Source organism: Uncinocarpus reesii, genomic scaffold (genome assembly GCF_000003515.1).
Source record: "Uncinocarpus reesii 1704 scaffold_1 genomic scaffold, whole genome shotgun sequence".
Classification (NCBI taxonomy): Eukaryota; Fungi; Ascomycota; class Eurotiomycetes; order Onygenales; family Onygenaceae; genus Uncinocarpus; species Uncinocarpus reesii.
The window spans coordinates 6,451,474-6,469,405 of NW_003052500.1; the positions used below are offsets into that span (position 1 = coordinate 6,451,474).

General features: G+C 47.8%; 7 protein-coding genes across 7 annotated transcripts; 2 read left to right on the forward strand and 5 right to left on the reverse strand.

Annotated features, from left to right (window-relative positions):
- Positions 1–411: 411 nt before the first annotated feature.
- Positions 412–1,666, reverse strand: UREG_02433 (uncharacterized protein; the record flags this gene model as incomplete). The annotated part of the gene is made up of 5 exons (XM_002542871.1): positions 412–645; positions 708–1,272; positions 1,336–1,418; positions 1,489–1,561; positions 1,632–1,666. The coding sequence occupies 5 exons, from the start codon at positions 1,664–1,666 to the stop codon at positions 412–414; spliced, it is 990 nt and encodes a 329-aa protein (XP_002542917.1).
- Positions 1,667–2,456: 790 nt separating this feature from the next.
- UREG_02434 (uncharacterized protein) lies at positions 2,457–3,803 on the reverse strand (the record flags this gene model as incomplete). The annotated part of the gene is made up of 3 exons (XM_002542872.1): positions 2,457–2,881; positions 2,944–3,034; positions 3,090–3,803. 3 exons carry the CDS (start codon positions 3,801–3,803, stop codon positions 2,457–2,459), a joined length of 1,230 nt encoding a protein of 409 aa, XP_002542918.1.
- A 2,390-nt stretch (positions 3,804–6,193) lies between these two features.
- UREG_02435 (uncharacterized protein) lies at positions 6,194–7,723 on the forward strand (the record flags this gene model as incomplete). The annotated part of the gene is made up of 1 exon (XM_002542873.1): positions 6,194–7,723. The coding sequence occupies one exon, from the start codon at positions 6,194–6,196 to the stop codon at positions 7,721–7,723; it is 1,530 nt and encodes a 509-aa protein (XP_002542919.1).
- Positions 7,724–7,798: 75 nt separating this feature from the next.
- Positions 7,799–8,768, reverse strand: UREG_02436 (proteasome component PUP2; the record flags this gene model as incomplete). Its single annotated transcript, XM_002542874.1, has 4 exons — positions 7,799–8,078; positions 8,140–8,483; positions 8,540–8,631; positions 8,744–8,768. 4 exons carry the CDS (start codon positions 8,766–8,768, stop codon positions 7,799–7,801), a joined length of 741 nt encoding a protein of 246 aa, XP_002542920.1.
- A 321-nt stretch (positions 8,769–9,089) lies between these two features.
- On the forward strand, positions 9,090–11,945 carry UREG_02437 (uncharacterized protein; the record flags this gene model as incomplete). The annotated part of the gene is made up of 6 exons (XM_002542875.1): positions 9,090–9,474; positions 9,530–11,211; positions 11,241–11,288; positions 11,353–11,488; positions 11,627–11,762; positions 11,864–11,945. 6 exons carry the CDS (start codon positions 9,090–9,092, stop codon positions 11,943–11,945), a joined length of 2,469 nt encoding a protein of 822 aa, XP_002542921.1.
- A 438-nt stretch (positions 11,946–12,383) lies between these two features.
- On the reverse strand, positions 12,384–13,553 carry UREG_02438 (ribosomal RNA assembly protein mis3; the record flags this gene model as incomplete). Its single annotated transcript, XM_002542876.1, has 2 exons — positions 12,384–13,091; positions 13,155–13,553. The coding sequence occupies 2 exons, from the start codon at positions 13,551–13,553 to the stop codon at positions 12,384–12,386; spliced, it is 1,107 nt and encodes a 368-aa protein (XP_002542922.1).
- Positions 13,554–15,619: 2,066 nt separating this feature from the next.
- Positions 15,620–17,735, reverse strand: UREG_02439 (uncharacterized protein; the record flags this gene model as incomplete). The annotated part of the gene is made up of 6 exons (XM_002542877.1): positions 15,620–15,801; positions 15,862–15,992; positions 16,166–16,287; positions 16,606–16,767; positions 16,813–16,933; positions 17,557–17,735. 6 exons carry the CDS (start codon positions 17,733–17,735, stop codon positions 15,620–15,622), a joined length of 897 nt encoding a protein of 298 aa, XP_002542923.1.
- Positions 17,736–17,932: the final 197 nt, after the last annotated feature.

Genomic DNA, 17,932 nt, shown 5'->3' on the forward strand with positions numbered 1-17,932 from the left:
CTGAGGCAACCTCGAACAAATTCATTTCGATGTCAATATTCCGTAACAATTGCTTACAAGATTGAACAATAGGCCGACCAGTTACATCTGCAGACCAACAGAAATCGAAAACGGGGAAAAGAGAAAAGCCAATCGTATGGAACGATGGTGAGAGATGACAAGATAGATAATGAAGACTGATAGAAGAAGCCGGTGTCCCGTAAAATATACAATCTCCACGGTAAAGTTCAGAAACATTATAGTAGCAGAATACAGCCCAGAGGGGTAGTAAAGTTTGTTGAATGCCCATCATTTGCTTGAAACATCCGAAAGTTAAGTCCCAACGAACATGGTCCAACAGTGCTGTTACAGCAGGGAGATTAGGGCAAAAGTCTGAAAGGTGGAAGCGGCAATTGAATATGTTGCTTGCGTCTACGCTCCCTCTCGGCTCTTGCGGTAGTTTGCCTGTTTTGGAGAGATTCTAATCAGTACTTTGTGCGTGGCTGAGGAGTTATTCGAGGGGCCTAAGTATACCTCCTGTTCCACTTGCAAGCCATCGATGACAGGAGCCAGTTCACTGAGGATTTCGTAGGCCTTCTTGTGATATTCTAGCTGCGCAGCGACCAAGTCGGCCAAGTTTCTCAAGGGTTCGGGCGTATCAATTACCTACAAATTGAAAGAAGGAGTTAGTTGTGATGTAGAAGATCAAGTGGGGTGTCAGCACATACATTCTTCATTACACCGACAGCTTCTTCGGTTTGTCCAACAAACTCATCCTCGGCTTGTTCAATTTCTGACCGAGCTTCCTCGCTGAGATGGTCCATTTCGCCCTTTGTGACGCCCTTGCTGGCCTTGGTGGAGTCAAGCATCAATCTCGAATTTTCCACATTCTTGCGCGCTTTGGTTGCAAACATCAAATTGGTATTCAGCGTCGTGTTCCATCCCGCCAAGAATCTGCTTTGGATTTGGGCATCTTGCGTGAGCCTTGCCTCTCCGACCTTCTCCGAAGCAAGGGCAAATTTCTCTAACCCGGCTGCGAGAGGGTCCTCTGAACCGTCGGGGTGAGCCTGGGTGAGCGTGTGCGAGCCGGCCAGTGCAGCGCGGGCAATAGCATGGCTGAATGTTTTTGGCTGTGGTTTGGCGGACGGGGGTGCTGTGAGAGCGGCTTGAGCTTCGGCGGGGGTAGTGGCGTGGGAGAGGAGCTGAACTTTCTCGCCAATTGTACGGCCAAGATCATTAAACGATTCTCGAATATTCGGAGGGTAATCGTACGCCTCGTGCGAGTATTGAGATCTGCGGTTACAGAGTTGAGCATAATAATCTCAACGGAAGCCCGTATCTTCAACACACACTTACGTCACCTGAAGGAGTTTCTGATGAACCGCCTTTAGAGCATCGACGCGTTTCTCGAGCTCAATATAGTCATCTGGAAGCTGGGTCTAATCGACGAAGTAAAAGTATAGGTCAGCTGAGCTCGACATCCTTGGTATACTTCATCGCAGGCGGTACCTTGTCTTCAGCTTGACCGAGTTGCTCCTTGACAAATTGCTGCGTTCGAGCAGCAAAAGGAGAAAATGTTGCGCTAGAAAGCGTTACGGTTTATGGGGTCAGTGATAGTGCTCAGGTGAAGGCAGAAGCTGGACAGAAATTACCTGAAGTTCTTCCCGAAGGCCTGTACCTTGTCCATAGCTACCTCGCTTTCGAGTACTATTTAAAGGTGATACTAGATAGGGCTAGTGGTAAATAGCAAAATGGGGTAGTTCTGAGAGTCAAATTAGATGATCTTTGGATCTGAATTCGTTGCTTTCCAAGAGACGGATAGGCCGCAGACAGGACGAGCTGATGCTGTTTATTTGGGTTGAAGCCGCAGTTCCCAAGCCGGGAATCGGAGAAACCACTCTCCGAGATAAGTTGACCTCAACATCAAGCTCCAATCTCAAGACATTCTTTTATTCACTAACTATTATTGCCGAAGATGCTCTTTGATATGCAGCAGTTATATATATATGATGGTGCTCGCCAATGTAAGGGCTCCCTCAGCTTTATTAATCCCAATTTCCCCCAATTCCAAATTCCAAATAGCAGATAGCCACCCATGCCCAAAAGGTCCCGGATAAATGAGAGGAAACAGGAACACAAGGTGTTATCACGGAAAAGACAAGCAATTGAATATACAAATATTCGACTAACCGTTTCAAAACCCATCCCCTAAAAAAGTTCTGATAGATCGTATGGTGGAGAAAGGAGCGGTGGGGGAAACCGCTCTCAGAAACAAGCTTCGTATCGGTATGTTGAGGTGGGTGTTAAAATTAACCGCTCATAGCGAGTGCGGACACTTGACTAGGTCGTGTCTATCATAGTACAGATGCACCCAACCTGTCCATCAAGTAAGGGTCGCCATCATGGCTCGAATCAGGCGGGGGCTAGGAGCTAAAGGGCAATAAACGTCAGGTTTCGTCCAATCTCTCGGGCAGGACTCACTCACCCTTATAATCGCGCCGAACCTCCACGACATCACCAGGTGACAGAGTTTCACGGCCGCTAAGTAACCTCCTTTCTTCTTCGAGTGCCCGAATCTCAGCCCGAATCTCCCGGTCGCTGCGGCGATGGCGAGCTGGTAAGATCAATGCGACGTCGGTATTCGGTTGGATTACTTCCTCAACGTGACGGGGCTCGACGATGCGGACTGGAGACGAACGCCGCCGAGGACGAGTCCGCGGAGTCGGTGCAGGCGCCGGGGATGGCGAAACCCGACGGGTGCGGCGAGGCTCCACCTCCAAAAACTCGGCTTTCTGCCTAATGACGCTGGGGCTTCTACGCCGGGACTTCGAGCGCGTTCTCTCAACAGAAACCGATTCACGAGTCCGGGTCACTACTCGCTCCTTCCCTTTGATTTCCTCCACTATTGGCAGACTCGTTAGCTCGGACTCAAAAGGCGGAGAATGCTTGGGTGTTGAGATTCACCTCGAGTTTTTCGTCGGATTTCCCTGCTAAATGTCACGAGCTCATCGATGTTCTCCTTTCCAAGAGCCTGAAAGATAATGATGTTGCCGTCCTAAAACCATGAGTTAGCCATTGTATTCCGTCAGATCAGGGACTCGATTACCTACCACTTCTTCGAACTGGTAGCCCAAATCAATGAGCGCGCGAGGGTGTACCAAGTGCTTTGGAACCCGTGTTTTCCCTCGACGAGGGTATGGGCGTTCGATTTTCTCCTTTACAATCTCTTCACGCAATGAATATCGTCTTCCCCGAGGAGTGGCACTTCTATCCGCTTCACGCACTCTTCGAAACACTTCGTCACCGTAGTAATCCGGCTCTGCAACGCGGATTGAGTCTAAATCGGATTCAGATGGCGGTGAGTGCCTTCGAGGAACGGCGACGGGGACAACAGGGGGTCCGTAGTCATCCCGGTCGTACCGATAGTAGTCGCTTGCTAGACGGGTTGCTGCACGGTCAAAGGTGTCTAGAGACGACTGGCGCCGTAGCAACCTAGGCTTCCGCGGCGGAGAGGGGGAGGTGCGGCGTTCTTTGAAAGGGATGATAGCATCAGAGGTGGAGATCAGGTGTTCATCCTCGTAGTCTCTGTCCGGTCGTCGAGCTGGCGGCCCGTATCTTGCCTGGGAGTTCAGATATTCCTCGACGAAAGAGGGACCGCGTTTTTCTACTCGATCCCCAACGACTTGGACCGCGGTGCGTCGTTCGCGGCGGGAGGGTTCGTGTCGCACCTCGCGTTCCCGCATGAAGCGTTCTGCATCCCAGCGACCACCAGCCCCGCTTGAGCTCGCCGTGGTGGAAGACGCCGTGTCCCCGTAACGAGACATGTAAATCGATTTGGTGTTTGCCTCTTGAGTTCAACAACAGAAGGTACTGCGGATTATGGTAGCTTTTGGGGTTCGATCCGTGGATGCTGTGCGGGTGCCAATGTCAAATGGAGTTCTGATCCCTGGTAGGCAGGTCGGTGGGGTTTTACGAGGTGGTCCCTGTGCCGATGTCGAAGCGGAGTGAAATTGAGGCTCAGTCAAGCGTATCGCGGATGAGAAACAGTCCAGCTGTCGAGATGTTATAATATATATTTCGTTGGGCGAAGGCGATTCTCCAGCTTATTTTACTAACTCGTTCTTCGGCGGCTCTCTCGTGATGACGACAGCGGCTTAAGAGTCAATCCCGACGGCGCAGCAACAATAATAAGCAGCACCAGCGCAATCAAGCGATTAGAAATTAAAATAAGAAAAAAGGGAAAATAGCAATTGATTTCTAAATAAAAACTCCTCCCAGAAATTCCTTGCTCTTCTCCGAGACCAAAATCTTCAAAATGTTTCTCTCCTCCCGTCTATATGTAAACAAGCGTTGAAACACCCTGTCTCCCCAGCATCGCCCAGTCGGCGACTCTTGACACACATCCAGTGTCACCAATTGAGTCCCCCGTCAAAAGCAGCAAATCCTACAGTGCCAGCTCTCGAACAGCGCCCTCCGCTGCCCAACCAAAATGTTCTCTCATTAGCCATTCCGTTCTATTCCTGGACGTTTCCGTTTTCAGGGAGTCTTGTCCAATCGTTATTTTCTTTTGTTGGACACCCATGTCCCATCCCCCTTCTGCTGAACCTCCCAAGGGCCAACGCCCGGCAGCCAGAAATGCCTGCCCCCCCCTCAGCGGTGATGTCTAACAGGATTATTGGGTACCCAAGACAGGGAAAGCAATTATGAAGTTACTTTCTTCTGAGTGATTGGAGAGCAGTTGCTGAAAAGTCTCTGCATCATGGGACCGGGGATCGATCGTTGTAGGTTAATGTGGCGAGATAGTCCCTTAGCGATTCAGTGCACTTCACCCTGCATATTCAACAATCCATACTGCACCCTGCGTATTGGTTTGAATAATAAGGCGATTGATCCATGTTCGGAGTACTCCACACAACTAATCCAGCAGTTCAGACGTGAATGAGAGTCACTCCTCCCGCCCGACAGAAAAAGCATCGTTGATATCTGCCTCAGAGGACCTCCCTATTGATAAATTTCTCCACTTCAGCTCCCTTGTTAGACATTCGAGAAACAGCATTAACCTCAAAGGACTTCTTTTGCTGCGCCCTCGTCCCATGATTCCTTTGCGCCGCAAATTCCAAGAAACTCGAGCGTTTCTGCCTGGCTCAGAGGATGGCAGCCTAAATGAATCATCAAAATTCGCAGATGACTGGCAGAACATGTTAGTCCCTGTCTCTCAAATTAGGCCTTGGACCGGAAAAATGACTTTTGTCTTGGATGTGAAGGGGTGTGACCCTTTGCGCTGAACTTGTCCCATTGAAAATTTGAATATCAGAATATTGATAAGCAAAATGGAAATGGTCAAGAAACAACTTATTATATTCTGTCTTTCAGTTTCTTTTGCAGGTATATACCACAAGAGAACATATACAGATGGGGCTTTCAAAACATCCCAAAGTGGTTAATAAATGTTGAAAAATGCTTTTCACATAAAAGAGACCACACACCATCCTGGCACATCCTCACCCTTGCCACTCACATTTAGTATACCAACTCCACCAGTTGACTTTTGCGGTTGTTCTTGCAAGTTATCACTTCACAATGTTCACCTGATTGCTAGCAACCTAGAATGGTTATTGAGCCTAGGTGAAATAAAAGCTTATGGTGGTTGGCATAATAGAATAGTGCTGGCTGTGCAGACACTTTGGGGTCTAGTTCAGCATCATTCAGCATTGCTACACATGTCTTTCTGCTAGAGACCAAAATGCGAATATAACTGTAAGATGACTTGGACCATGAAGGGGTTCCTTAATCCAAATTTAACATGTTAAGAATGAGATTTATCACATTCTTGCTGGGATAGAAACAAGTGATAAAGAGACCAGAGCGGCTTTCTGGCTGACAATCAATATCCTGGGTAAATCACCCGCACAACCAAAGTATCGAAAAGCGATATTGACCTCAGATTTGCAGGATCATATCTGTCGGACTTTTCAATATCCGAGCCGCTCAATCGGATAAACCCTCAACCGATGCCGACGACAGCTCCCGAATTTTTGTCGAAGCATGCTGAGCGCACAAGATGGACGAATTCATATTACGATTCGATCTCTCAATGATATGTTAAATAAGATTTTACGGCCCAGACGCCAATTGAAAGCGTAGGCCCAGTCCAGAGTTCCTCGAGAAACGCTCGTCTACTGTTGGTACGGCCATCTTGCACGGCTAGCTCAAGATGTTCGCAGTACCAGGTTGGTCAGTCTCAACGGCCGAATTGAAGCTGCAAAAAGAACAACAGGCTCCTACTCCGCACGCTTCCTCAGCGAGAAATGCTATATCGGACAATCCTCCCAAGTCAAATAAACGTAAGCGAAACAATGCCTTGGAAGACAAGGTCACGAAAGCGAACGTGGATGAGATGTGGAAGAAGCATATCGAGGGTTTAAAATCAGGAGGAAATAAAGCAAAGAGCTTAAAGCCCAAAAAGAAAAAGAAGGGGGAAGCGAACTCGGGCGGTTTGGGGAACGGCGCTGCGAAAATAATCGGTCAAGTTAGTGGCCCGGGCTTCGGGGGTGATGAGCAGTCGAGATCTACGAAACATAATTCAAAAAAGGGTGGGCATGGCGACAGCCATGTGGAATCTCCTCGAAAGAAACAAAAGCAAAGCGCGCCTGCGAATACATCTAAGAATGGAGGGAAGCATACTTCCACTTCCCCAGTGGCCCTGCCCGCTGCGGCTCCAGAACCTCCCAACTTAACTCCATTACAAAAGGCCATGCGAGACAAGTTGGTCTCTGCACGCTTTCGGCATCTCAATGAAACCCTCTACACAACGCCGTCGAGCAAGGCTCTCGAGCTTTTCACTGCGAGTCCAGAACTGTTCGCGGAATACCACGCAGGATTTTCACGACAAGTGAAAGAGTCCTGGCCATCTAACCCCGTCGACGATTACATTCGCGCTGTTAAAGCGAGAGGGCCTATTCGACCTCCAGCTAAGGGATCGAAAAGGAACGAAAAGCCTGGACAGCTAGTAGCCTTGCCACGACGCCCAAGTGGCATATGCACCATTGCAGATTTAGGCTGTGGCGATGCTCAATTCTCTCGGGCTCTCACACCCCTATCTAAGAAGATGAAGTTGAAAATTTTGAGCTATGACCTGCACGAAGGCGATCCGCTGATCACAAAGGCGGATATATCGGCCCTACCACTTGAGGATGGCACAGTTGACCTTACAATATTTTGTCTTAGTTTGATGGGCACGAATTGGGTGTCATTTGTTGAAGAGGCCTGGAGGGTGTTAAGGGGGGACGGAAAGGGTGAGTGCTGGGTTAGCGAGGTCAAGAGCCGGTTTGGAAAAGTGACGCGGAAGAATAAACCGAATCCCAAGCCTGCTATTGGAAGTAAAAATAAGGCGAAGAAGAAGCTCAAGGAGACCGACGATGATGAGGGCGATATTGGCAATGAAATATTCGCTGAAGATGTACGTGCGAATCAAAATATGGACGATGAAACCGACATATCTGCTTTCGTGGAGGTGTTTCGGACGCGGGGTTTCATTTTGAAACCTCAAACGCTGGACAAATCAAATAAGATGTTTGTGAAAATGGAGTTTGTGAAGCACGGGGTGCCAACAAGAGGAAAGTGGGCCGGTACTGGTGGTGTTGATAAAGGTTTCAAGAAAAGGTTCTTGGAGCCAGAAGACAACGGGCTTACACCGGAGGAAGAAAGCCAAGTCCTTAAGCCATGCGTTTACAAGATCAGATAGGCTCGTCTATTGAAAAAATCTGTTCCCTTTCTGGTCAAATGTCCATCTGTTAATCTATCAAGACCGTTGAGAATTTCACTGGTTCTCTCCCAATGTAGACACTACCCTGCCCATATCTTCATCATTGTAGATACGGAACCCTTTCTCCTTTGTCACACTTGCCAATTGTACATTTTTAGCGTCCAGCTTTTCTTCCATAACCTGCTTGAGGGTCTTCAAAACCAAGGTTTCAGCTTCCGCCAACGTCAAGGATCGATGATATTCGTTTTGCAGTTCGGCCTGGGCGCCTTCACTGCCAGATCCTATAGCTTTGGCATCGTAGCGGTAAAATGTGCCGGACGGTTCTGCATGATATCTAGAGTCCTCGTTAGTACAGTACACTCCCAGCCCGGCTTGTTTGCGCTAATAAAACGTACAATTGCGGCCCATCTTCATCATGACCTGCGATGAGGAGGGCAACTCCAAAGGGCCTACTCATTACGCTCTCCTCTCCATCAGCCCCTTCTCCGAATCTCAAAGCCAAGTCGCAAATTGCCTGTGTACAACTTTCGACCCGGAGGGGTTCTTTGTAGTGAAATTCGTGATTTTGGCTTTCCACACGAGCATGTTCAATCATTGAGCGAGCATCAGCCTGTAAACCAGACATTGCACATCCTATATGCCGGTCGATTTCGACAATCTTCTCGACCGAGGAGGTTTCTAGCAGGGTGGATGTAACTCGTTTCTCAACGCCCAGTACTACACCTTCGGATGTCGCTACCTGCGGGTTTGTTAATCACGTCTCCTAGGGAAACACAGTCAATCGTCAAAGCGTACTCCAATCGCAGTTGAGCCAAGTTTGATGGCTTCGAGTGAGTATTCGACTTGGAAGAGACGGCCTTCCGGGGAGAAAGTGCTGGAGGGTTTGGCTATAAGTTTCGATACCTTGAGTTCGTACCGGCCGGCATTTACTTACTTGATGCCACGGTCTGTCAGAAACTGTTAGTGACCAGGCCGTAGGGTCGTGTTGGGCTGCCTTACCATATTCGGATCGCGCAATAAACATTGTGGCGGCGTATCAAACTGATAAGTGAGCGGAAATAGGATAAAGATGCAGGTTCTTTCAAAGGGGAAGAAGGGGCAAGCCTGAAGGCACGGAAGGGTATATAGCGTTGGGTTGGACTTGAAGATGACAGCTATGGGGGGAAGCTTGGAGCTCCAGCTGCTCAGATCGTTGGCTACGCAAACGGGAGTGCCTATCGGACACCGCGCTAAACCCAACTAGGACCAATACAACCAAGGTGCTCCAGACGCATCGCAATTGAACGCGTCCGTCCACGACAAGACTACCATCGGCCACTGTGCCTCGCATTTCCCCTTTCTGGCTATGACTTCGCCTTCTAATGTGAGAACTCCGCCAGCTCATGGTCGCGGGTTGAGTCAGTCCGGACCCAGGCCGCGGGTGGTCTCTTCAAACCATGCGAACAATTCCGGCCATTCGCGGCATGAACGCGTTGTGTCTAGGGGAAATATGCCAATTGGAGGAGATGCGCCTACAGGCCTGAAATCGTCGACGAGGGAAAGGGACTATAATGCGCCAAGTGAGCTGCGGACGGAGAGATCGCGGACCGCGACTCGCGACAAGGTGCAGGTCAGGACGAAAAGGCCCGTCCGGGAACCCGTGAGTACGGGAGGGAAAGGAGACTGGGAGAGACATAGGGCAAAAGCAAGCACGGGTAGCCCTAAGGCCAAGGAGAAAGAACCAGTTGAAGGTTGGTACAGACTCCTGTTAAAATTACTGTCTCCATGCTAACAGACGCTATGTAGCTCCATGGACCCCCAAGGTATCTCTCATTCCTCACTCGGCGGCACCTCTTTCATGCCGTGTTTCCGTACCACCATTGACGTCCTCGGCTCCTCAAAGATTGCGATCGAAACCTTTGAAAGAGCTTTCTATGGATGCTCAAGAGGCTGCCATTCTCCAGGATCTTCTTTTTGTTTTCATGGGTTATGAGGGTGAATATATCCATTTTGCAAATACATTCAACCCCGACTTAGAGTCAGATCGATTAGTCGGCCCATCATACCAGATAATGCCCGGATTGGACCCAAGTCTCCGGGACCTAACTATGGGAATGTTGAAAACGGCAACCCATTATAGTGCCATGGAAGCATTTGTGGAAGTGCAGAGCAGGGCAGAGTTTGGTGCCGTCAACCATGCCCTATGCGCAGCGATACGCAAATTGCTCAAAGATTATCTCATACTTATTGCACAGTTGGAAAGTCAGCTACTCAATAATCCGAATTTTACACTACATGTGCTCCATCTTCATACGATGCCTACTGCGCAAAGCCTATCTCAGCTATATTCATTTGGTCAGGATTTGCTAAAGAGAAACTCGCTTTTAGCACAAGATCCAGATGAATCAATTGACGATTTCGATGATGTCGAGAATATTCTAGAACAGCTACGGGAAGGGGGAGATCTAGCGCCTGGAGGAATGTCCAGCAAGAAGTTTTGTAAAGGAGGCAACGTCCTCGGACTTCTGACCCAGAGGCTAGCAACGTTTTCCGGGGACCCAGCGACCAAGGTGTTACTACAAACACTCTTACGGGAATCTAGCAAGCCATATATGAGGATGCTTAACGAATGGCTGCACCACGGCGAAATTAAAGATCCGCACGCAGAATTTTTAATAAAGGAGCAAAAGGGTATAAAACGAGACAAACTCGAAGAAGACTATACTGATGAATACTGGGACAAACGCTATACCATTCGTGAGACTGAAGTTCCTCCACAGTTGGAAAGCGTTAAAGATAAAGTGTTGCTGGCGGGCAAGTACCTTAACGTGGTCAGAGAATGCGGCGGTGTTGATATTAGCAAGGAAATGAAAGATGTACCACAAAGCTTTGACGACCCAAGATTCCTCGATAATGTAAACGGAGCTTATACTCACGCCAATGCCTCGTTACTGAATCTGCTTTTGACCAAGAACTCACTTACTACCCGATTTCGCTCCCTCAAACATTACTTCTTTCTTGATCGCTCGGATTTCTTTTCATATTTCTTGGAGTTGGGTACTTCTGAACTCAGGAAGCCTGCAAAATCCGTCAACGAAGGAAAGCTCCAGTCCCTACTTGACATCGTTTTGCGACAGCCGGGGAGTATTGCCGCCCAGGACCCTTTCAAGGAAGATGTTAAAGTTCGCATGAATCAAGTTGGTCTTACCAAATGGCTTATGCGCGTTGTGAGCGTCTCAGGTATAGATCAGGATAACCCCGAAGCACATCCTGAGAAGTATCAAACACCGGCACCGCAGACGACAGACGATGATAAAGATATTGCCGGATTTGATGCCCTCGAGCTTGATTATCTTGTCCCATTTCCTCTTTCTCTTGTTATCAGCCGCAAAACAGTGCTTCGCTACCAACTTGTTTTTCGACACCTACTCTCCCTTCGCTACTTAGAGTCGTTATTGGTCAATTGCTGGCAGGATCATATCAAGGTGGTTAGTTGGACGCACAAATCCACTGACAGGAAAATCGAGTTGTGGAAAAGGAGAGCCTGGGCATTACGGGCGAAAATGTTAGTATTCGTGCAGCAATTATTATATTTTTCTACGGCCGAAGTTATTGAACCAAACTGGCAGATCCTTATGGATCGTGTCAATGGGGACGATGCTGAGGGGAGTGAGGTGATGGTAAATGGAACAAAGCAAGTCAATCGAACCGTGGACGAGCTGATGCAGGATCATGTCGACTTTTTGGATACTTGCTTGAAGGAGTGTATGCTAACGCAAGGCAAGCTTTTGAAGGTAAAAACTTGAACTTTCCCTACCGTGCGAGATGAAGCCCTACTAAAAGTACGGATCCAGGTTCATTCTAAACTGATGACATGCTGCACAATGTTTGCATCCTGGACAGCATCGTCGCTTGCGCGTAATCTTGCTGCAGCAGATCCAGACCTATCGGGGACTAATGCGAAGCAGGCCTCTGGGCTCGAGTCTTCAAGGTCGTATGACCCTTCTCGCCTGGCAAAATTGGAAGATACCTTGAAGCGGTATGAAGATCACTTTGGAAGACATCTTAGAATCTTGATGGATAGGTACAACTTTCCGTCAACTATGAGGTAAATGCCGCTTGCTAATTGCTTGATTCCAGTTTAAATTATTTTGCCGCCACCGAGAGTGTTGTATTACTGAAGCTTGCCCATGCGCTGAGTGCTATAATGAAGGATGAGTGAGAATACTGTCATGCCGGTGCGTGAAGTATCAACTTCCAGTTTATCGTCGCTCTTGAGGATACCAAGCTGCACTCCTCTTACCAAACCAACCCGGTTTCCGGTTGACCCTCCAGACTTCAGACACATCCGCTCGAGTCAACAAACCCTGTGATTGTGTCTCTGCCCCAAATAATCTTCCCTAAAGCCTAACCAGGGCGTAATTATGGGATCATTGGGACAACTGGGACTGTTAATGTCAATGTATACATTGCTTCAGGGAATTTGAAACCTTGGAAATACATATACCAGAGGATATACATGGTTAGATGACCAATAGCAAAACTGAATATGAAACCAAAAGAGATATAACAAACACGCTATGAAGTAAGAACTGCCATTGCGCCGTAAGACGATGTATTGCCAGCCCGCCGATCGTACAAACAGTATTCACTTTTCTTCTTAATCGCTTATTTTTTCCTTGCTCTTACGCTTTTTCGATAGCTTTTCCCCATCTGATACCTTGTCAGTCATGTCTTCTGGTCGCTTCCGTTTCTTCTTTTTCTGTTCACCGGTGTCTTCCTTTGGAGGCACAAAATCCTTATCGAGCTCTTTCATCTTTTCATCCCTCTTCTGCCTTTGTCGTTCCATAACTTCTTCCTTTCTCGCCCGCTCCTTGGCCTGCTTGCTTAAGAAATATTCGCCGCTCTCAATCTGCAAATCCACCTTACTCTTCTCTTGAGGCGGCGGGAACGGAGTGTACACTTTCTTCGACTTATCAGTAACTTTGAACGGTTGTTTCCTCTTGTTCAGCGTTCGCTTCTTGAAGTGAGGGAGGAACCTGTCCCAACTCTCATTGGCTAGCTTTGGGTCTTTCGCGAGCTCGCGTTTAATCATTAATTCTTTGACGTGATAGATGGGATGAATATTGTTCATGCAATCCTCGACAACGCGACGAACTTCTTTCAGCCCTTTGAACGGGCCCATCGCCGCGACGGTGTTGCCTTGGACAAGGAGATACGTTTCTGTTAGAAGTTCCAGTGCTTTTAGGGTAGAGCCGGATGGACCAAGAATTCGTTGGCGGCGTTTGACAAATCGTTCTTTATTGCGAACTAGATTTCGAATCTTAATGATGTCGCAAGCTACTCCGTCTTCAAGGATTTTGAGTGCCTAGCAAATTATCCCATGCGTCAGTCCTACACCGATCTTAGGGTAGGCACACTTTGAACGAACCTGAGGCGTAGGCACACTTCTCGCAAGGAGCTTTATCAGGTCTCGAGCTTTGAGAATGGCGGCTGGGTCATAGGTTTTCCGTGTCGTTTTCACCGTCATACTTCCCTCCACCAAGTCTAGCGTACACGCAATACCTTGTTTCTCTAAAGCCCTTGTGATTATAGGCCATGTTTCTTTGAGATAAACTTCTCTATATTTTGGAAATAGGCTGACGAATGAAGACTCTTCGGCGAACGTACCAGCGACATTGTCGTCTGGTTTAAATTCTTCGATCTGGTCGGTGAAAATTGTTAGCATGACGTTAACCCAGACTGGGCAAGGAGCTGGCCAGGAGCGAACCTTCCATTTATCTATGTCATCTGTATCCCAGGGCTTTTCTTTCTTGTGTGTAGACGGCATTTTCACTGGCAAAACAAGGCGCTTGCTGCCTTTCTCCAGGTGCTATCTTGGAGAATTATATCAGTTGTGCCGTCTCTGACCGCTTCCGATATTAGCAGCTTAACCCGAGACACGTGATGCTATCGGAAGGATTAGCCGAGATATCTCGGAAACGGACTATTATATATCCGACTAGCCTTGGCATTGCTTATCTAACACTACTAGTTATGAGCTTCAAGAAGAAGAGCAACCGGATGGTTTTCTTTCTAATGAAGAGTTTCTGATATTGGCCGAAGCAAGGTCGAGTCAAAAGGTCTGATGCAGATTAGAGATTGACCTGGATCTCAAATCTCGAATCGCTCGGATAGTATGCCGACTAAGTGGAGATACTAAGCACAGGGAGCTTTGTCCGAAGGCATAATTATCACCACTCTTCTCCGAAAATGGTCTACATAGGGGTGCAATGAGAGGTATTGGCCTGAAAACAAGCCCTGCGTTGATGGGTGAAAATATTTCATTTGAAATCTCAGTCATATCGATACCATAGCGATCAGAGTCTCCTCTATCCAAAGTGCAAGCTGACGACTTTATTTCACTTGACCAGTTCTAACAAGAGATCTACTTCTAGCTAACTATGGTTAACTATATAACTAACGGGAAAGATTGAATTCAACAACATGGAGCCCTTCACCCGCCAACACTCCGTACGGAGTACATTGTACAGAATCGTCCTAAAATGTTAGTTGCTCAGATTCGCCAATCCTTGTGGACTTGCCGAATCAAATGCTCCGAAACAACTAACGTTCTAATAAATATAAATATAATAACTAGAACAGAACCCCATCTCGGACAGGCTGGTGAACTGTGAGCCTCAAACAAATGGCCGCCGTATACCCTTGGTTGCTAGAACCACGAGCATCTCTTGTTTAAAGACTCCCTCCGTGAAAATAGCATGCCATTGGATGTTCAAAAGGAGCCATCATTCTACCCCATTCAATCCGAAATGCCCAAAGGCAGATAAAAGAGTACGGAGTATTGTCATGTAGTATTGTGAAAAGGACTTGCCGGCCGATGTACTCCGTAAGTTGATCCCTGATTTCAGCCTCTGACGGACAAGTCACACGTCCCGTCCCCCAACCGCCACAACCTCACCTGTCTTCGCGGGTTCTGTCCTTGTGTTCATGTTACGCAAGACATGGCAGCTTGAACGTGTATCTGCCAAAGAAACCTTTTTGTTGCTTGCCCTTCTCTGCATTCATAAAACTAGACCGCTCTCTGATCCGTTGCCTGTAATACTGCCACATTTGCTGAGCTGCCTGACGCTACAGGAACGAACCGGAAGAACGAACTGTTATTTTGTCCCTTCAAGTGGTATTCAATCTTTTTCTGCTCCAAAGGCCTGCTTTGTTGGCTAATTCATGTGTTGGGTTCGAAGGAAACCATCGTCAAGCAGGACTTGAATTCCACAGAAATCCCAAGCGTTCGCCAAAAGTCGAGGAACAGCTGAAGCGCCAGCATGCCGTTAAAGGCTGGTCAACTTGCGATTCCAAAACTCCATATTTGCACTTCTCTAATGCATGGTAACTCCAAACCCAATCTCACACCCGAAATTGACGGCTGTGGTTGCATTTGGGGTGGTTGTGTTCGATCATCAAGTTGCACTTAGCTGTACCAACGGTACACACATGCAGTCAGAATTTGTTTGGCCTTGGGGACTTTGACACCTGTTGGCGGGCACTTAACATAGCAGTAAATGCCTGCGGCCACAGAGCCAACGATTGGTTCTCTGTCCGGTTGCATCAACTATAACCGAAAAGAGCCCGAAACATGAAGGATTCAATTGAGGATGCCGTCTTTTTCCAAGGTTATATTCTCTCGGACTACATGGAGTAAATAACAATCCTCTCGAAATGCGGCAGAACGTCGAACAAACAAGGCAAATGTGAACCGAAACTCGCAAAATATGATCTGTGTCCGCAACAACGGTATTGATGCGTGCTCGGTCGCCGTCCTACAACTTTCGTCCGATGCACACGTATCTTCGACGTTATTAGAATACACTCGGGTTTCAAACTGGGGGGTGGTACCTACAATGGGACATATGCTCTCAGGGACGGATCATCGGCTTCCTCTCTGGCTTGTGAGATCAGATCATCTAGCTCACTCCGGGACATATGCAGCTTTTGCATGAACGGATACAATGCTAGCGAGCTAAGCCATCTTTGGGCGTTGTCTCGGTTCGCGGCTCCGATCGCTTTCATTCTTGAGTCTTAAGGATGTAAGTACCGCTAGAACCACAAAAGAAACGTTTTGCGAATAGTAAGCTTACCAGTTGGCCACCCCGATAAAGGCAGCGGGATCATTTTTGATTCAACATCAACTAGGCCCGCCGAAGCCATCAGGTTGCTTAACTTTATGCCGGCCCGCACATCTTTTACGTCCTCTAACGCCCTGATATATCTGGTACTCCATTTTCTAAGCGCGTGATTTTCTGTTAATGCGCCATTATCAGACTGGATGTTATAATATATTTCGACCATCTGAGCCCAGCCTCCACGCCTTAAAGATCTAATATTTTGGGCCGCCACGGCTGGTTAGTTGAGTTCTGAAATATAGGTATGTGATCGGCTCACTTCACGATGTCTCGCATGTAATGCGGCCACCTCTGCTGATTTATCCCTGATGCAACTAGCCTGGAGTGAACGAGATCAAACTGGCTATATCCGAAAGTGAAGTGTCTGTTGAGATCGTCGACCTATTAACACGGGAGAGGTCAACATCAAAGCATGATAATCTCCAGGAGACGTCAAGGAATTTATGCTTGGCTCGCAAACCCGTGGGTTAAGTGCTGGCCTGCAGGAATATACGGAAAAGATGTCTTGCTAAGATATATTTGGGAAAACAACTTGATGCTGGATTTTATTGCAGGCTTAAAAGCGAGTATTACCTGCAACCAGAGGTTTTCGGGGGTGTCGTCCGGCCTCATGTGTGGTGAAATATCCACTCCGATGACCTTTTAAATCTTGAAAATTAATGACCCTGACGACAGGGAGACTGGGGCTTTGCGACTCACATCGCACGATTCATATTGCTCTGCGACTTCTACTGCCCATGCGCCTGATCCATAGCCGCAGTCGAGGACCTTTGCCAAACGGTCGACGGGTGGGAATATTAGACGGTGGTCGAAAACATGGTTAAGCACCCGATGTTGAAGGTCAAGTCGATCAATCTCTTCCTGCTAGGAGTCAGCCAAGGCAGAAGCCGGTGCAGGGAAACATACATCATCAACTGGGCTAAAGTAAATGTCATTCTCAACTGCATGTTTTTGGAACTCCCGCCCTTCAAAAGTCAATATCTCCAAGAAGGATCCATCCAATTCTGTGGTTCCTGAGCGAGGATCTCTATGTATGGGTGTCGGAAATATCAGTATGGATCTGAATGAATGGGGATTGGGATGCGGTACGTCATTTTCACTCGATTGTGGAGGACCAAACCACTCAGAAGAGCGGCGATTCTACCGGTTTGCAGAAAAGGATTGATTCAAAAGTCCCGTTCCTGGCTACGGCCCATCAGAGCCGCTGATTACAAGCTTAGTTCACCCCAAGGTTAATAAAAAGGCAAGACAGCCTCTTATATGCAGGAGGCAATTGATGCCCAAATCCCCCTGAAAGTACCTGCTCCCGGCTAACGTTCCGGGCGGTAGGAAATCTAGGGAAAATCTCGCTATATCCATTCTGATTAACTTCCAATAGGTTAAGAAAGCATGATAACTACCCGATCGACTTTTCGTCTGAAATTGCGTTGGGATTTTCTTGCACGCGGTAGTTTACCATCCTACTAACTTATCCCAAGTGAAACCGTCGATTCTCAGGGTGGCTAGTGCGTGCAGGATGGCCAGTGGTACCCGCTCCGCTACCTCCGTTCATTGTCCTCAGTCCCTGGTTTCAACATACCCAAAACGGGCAATGCGGTAGAGTAAAATATGATATTGTTGCGGTTGGAGATATCAGCGAATATTCCTCACCGGTATTGAGGGCCAAACGAGACCTGTTGATGCCAACAGATCGCCTCGGCTATCAGCTGGATAATCATGGAACATGCTTTTGGGATGCCCTTGGCAACCTTCTCAAGGCTCCCAAGGATGTTGATATTGCGAGTTGCCTCGCTCATGACCGCCAGGGAGTTGAGCCGGTCTAAAGTCATGACATGAACACGTTGGCAATTGCCCTCTTACCTTGGACTTTTGACCGAAAAATAAGATTTCTGGTGCCGACAAACCCAACGAGTCAGAACCATTTCAGTGGGAAGCCAGAGAATCAGAAGTTCAACAAAAGACGTCATCGACCGGGAAACATCTAATTAAAAGACAATCAGCTTGAGTAGGGATCCATCTTGACGGC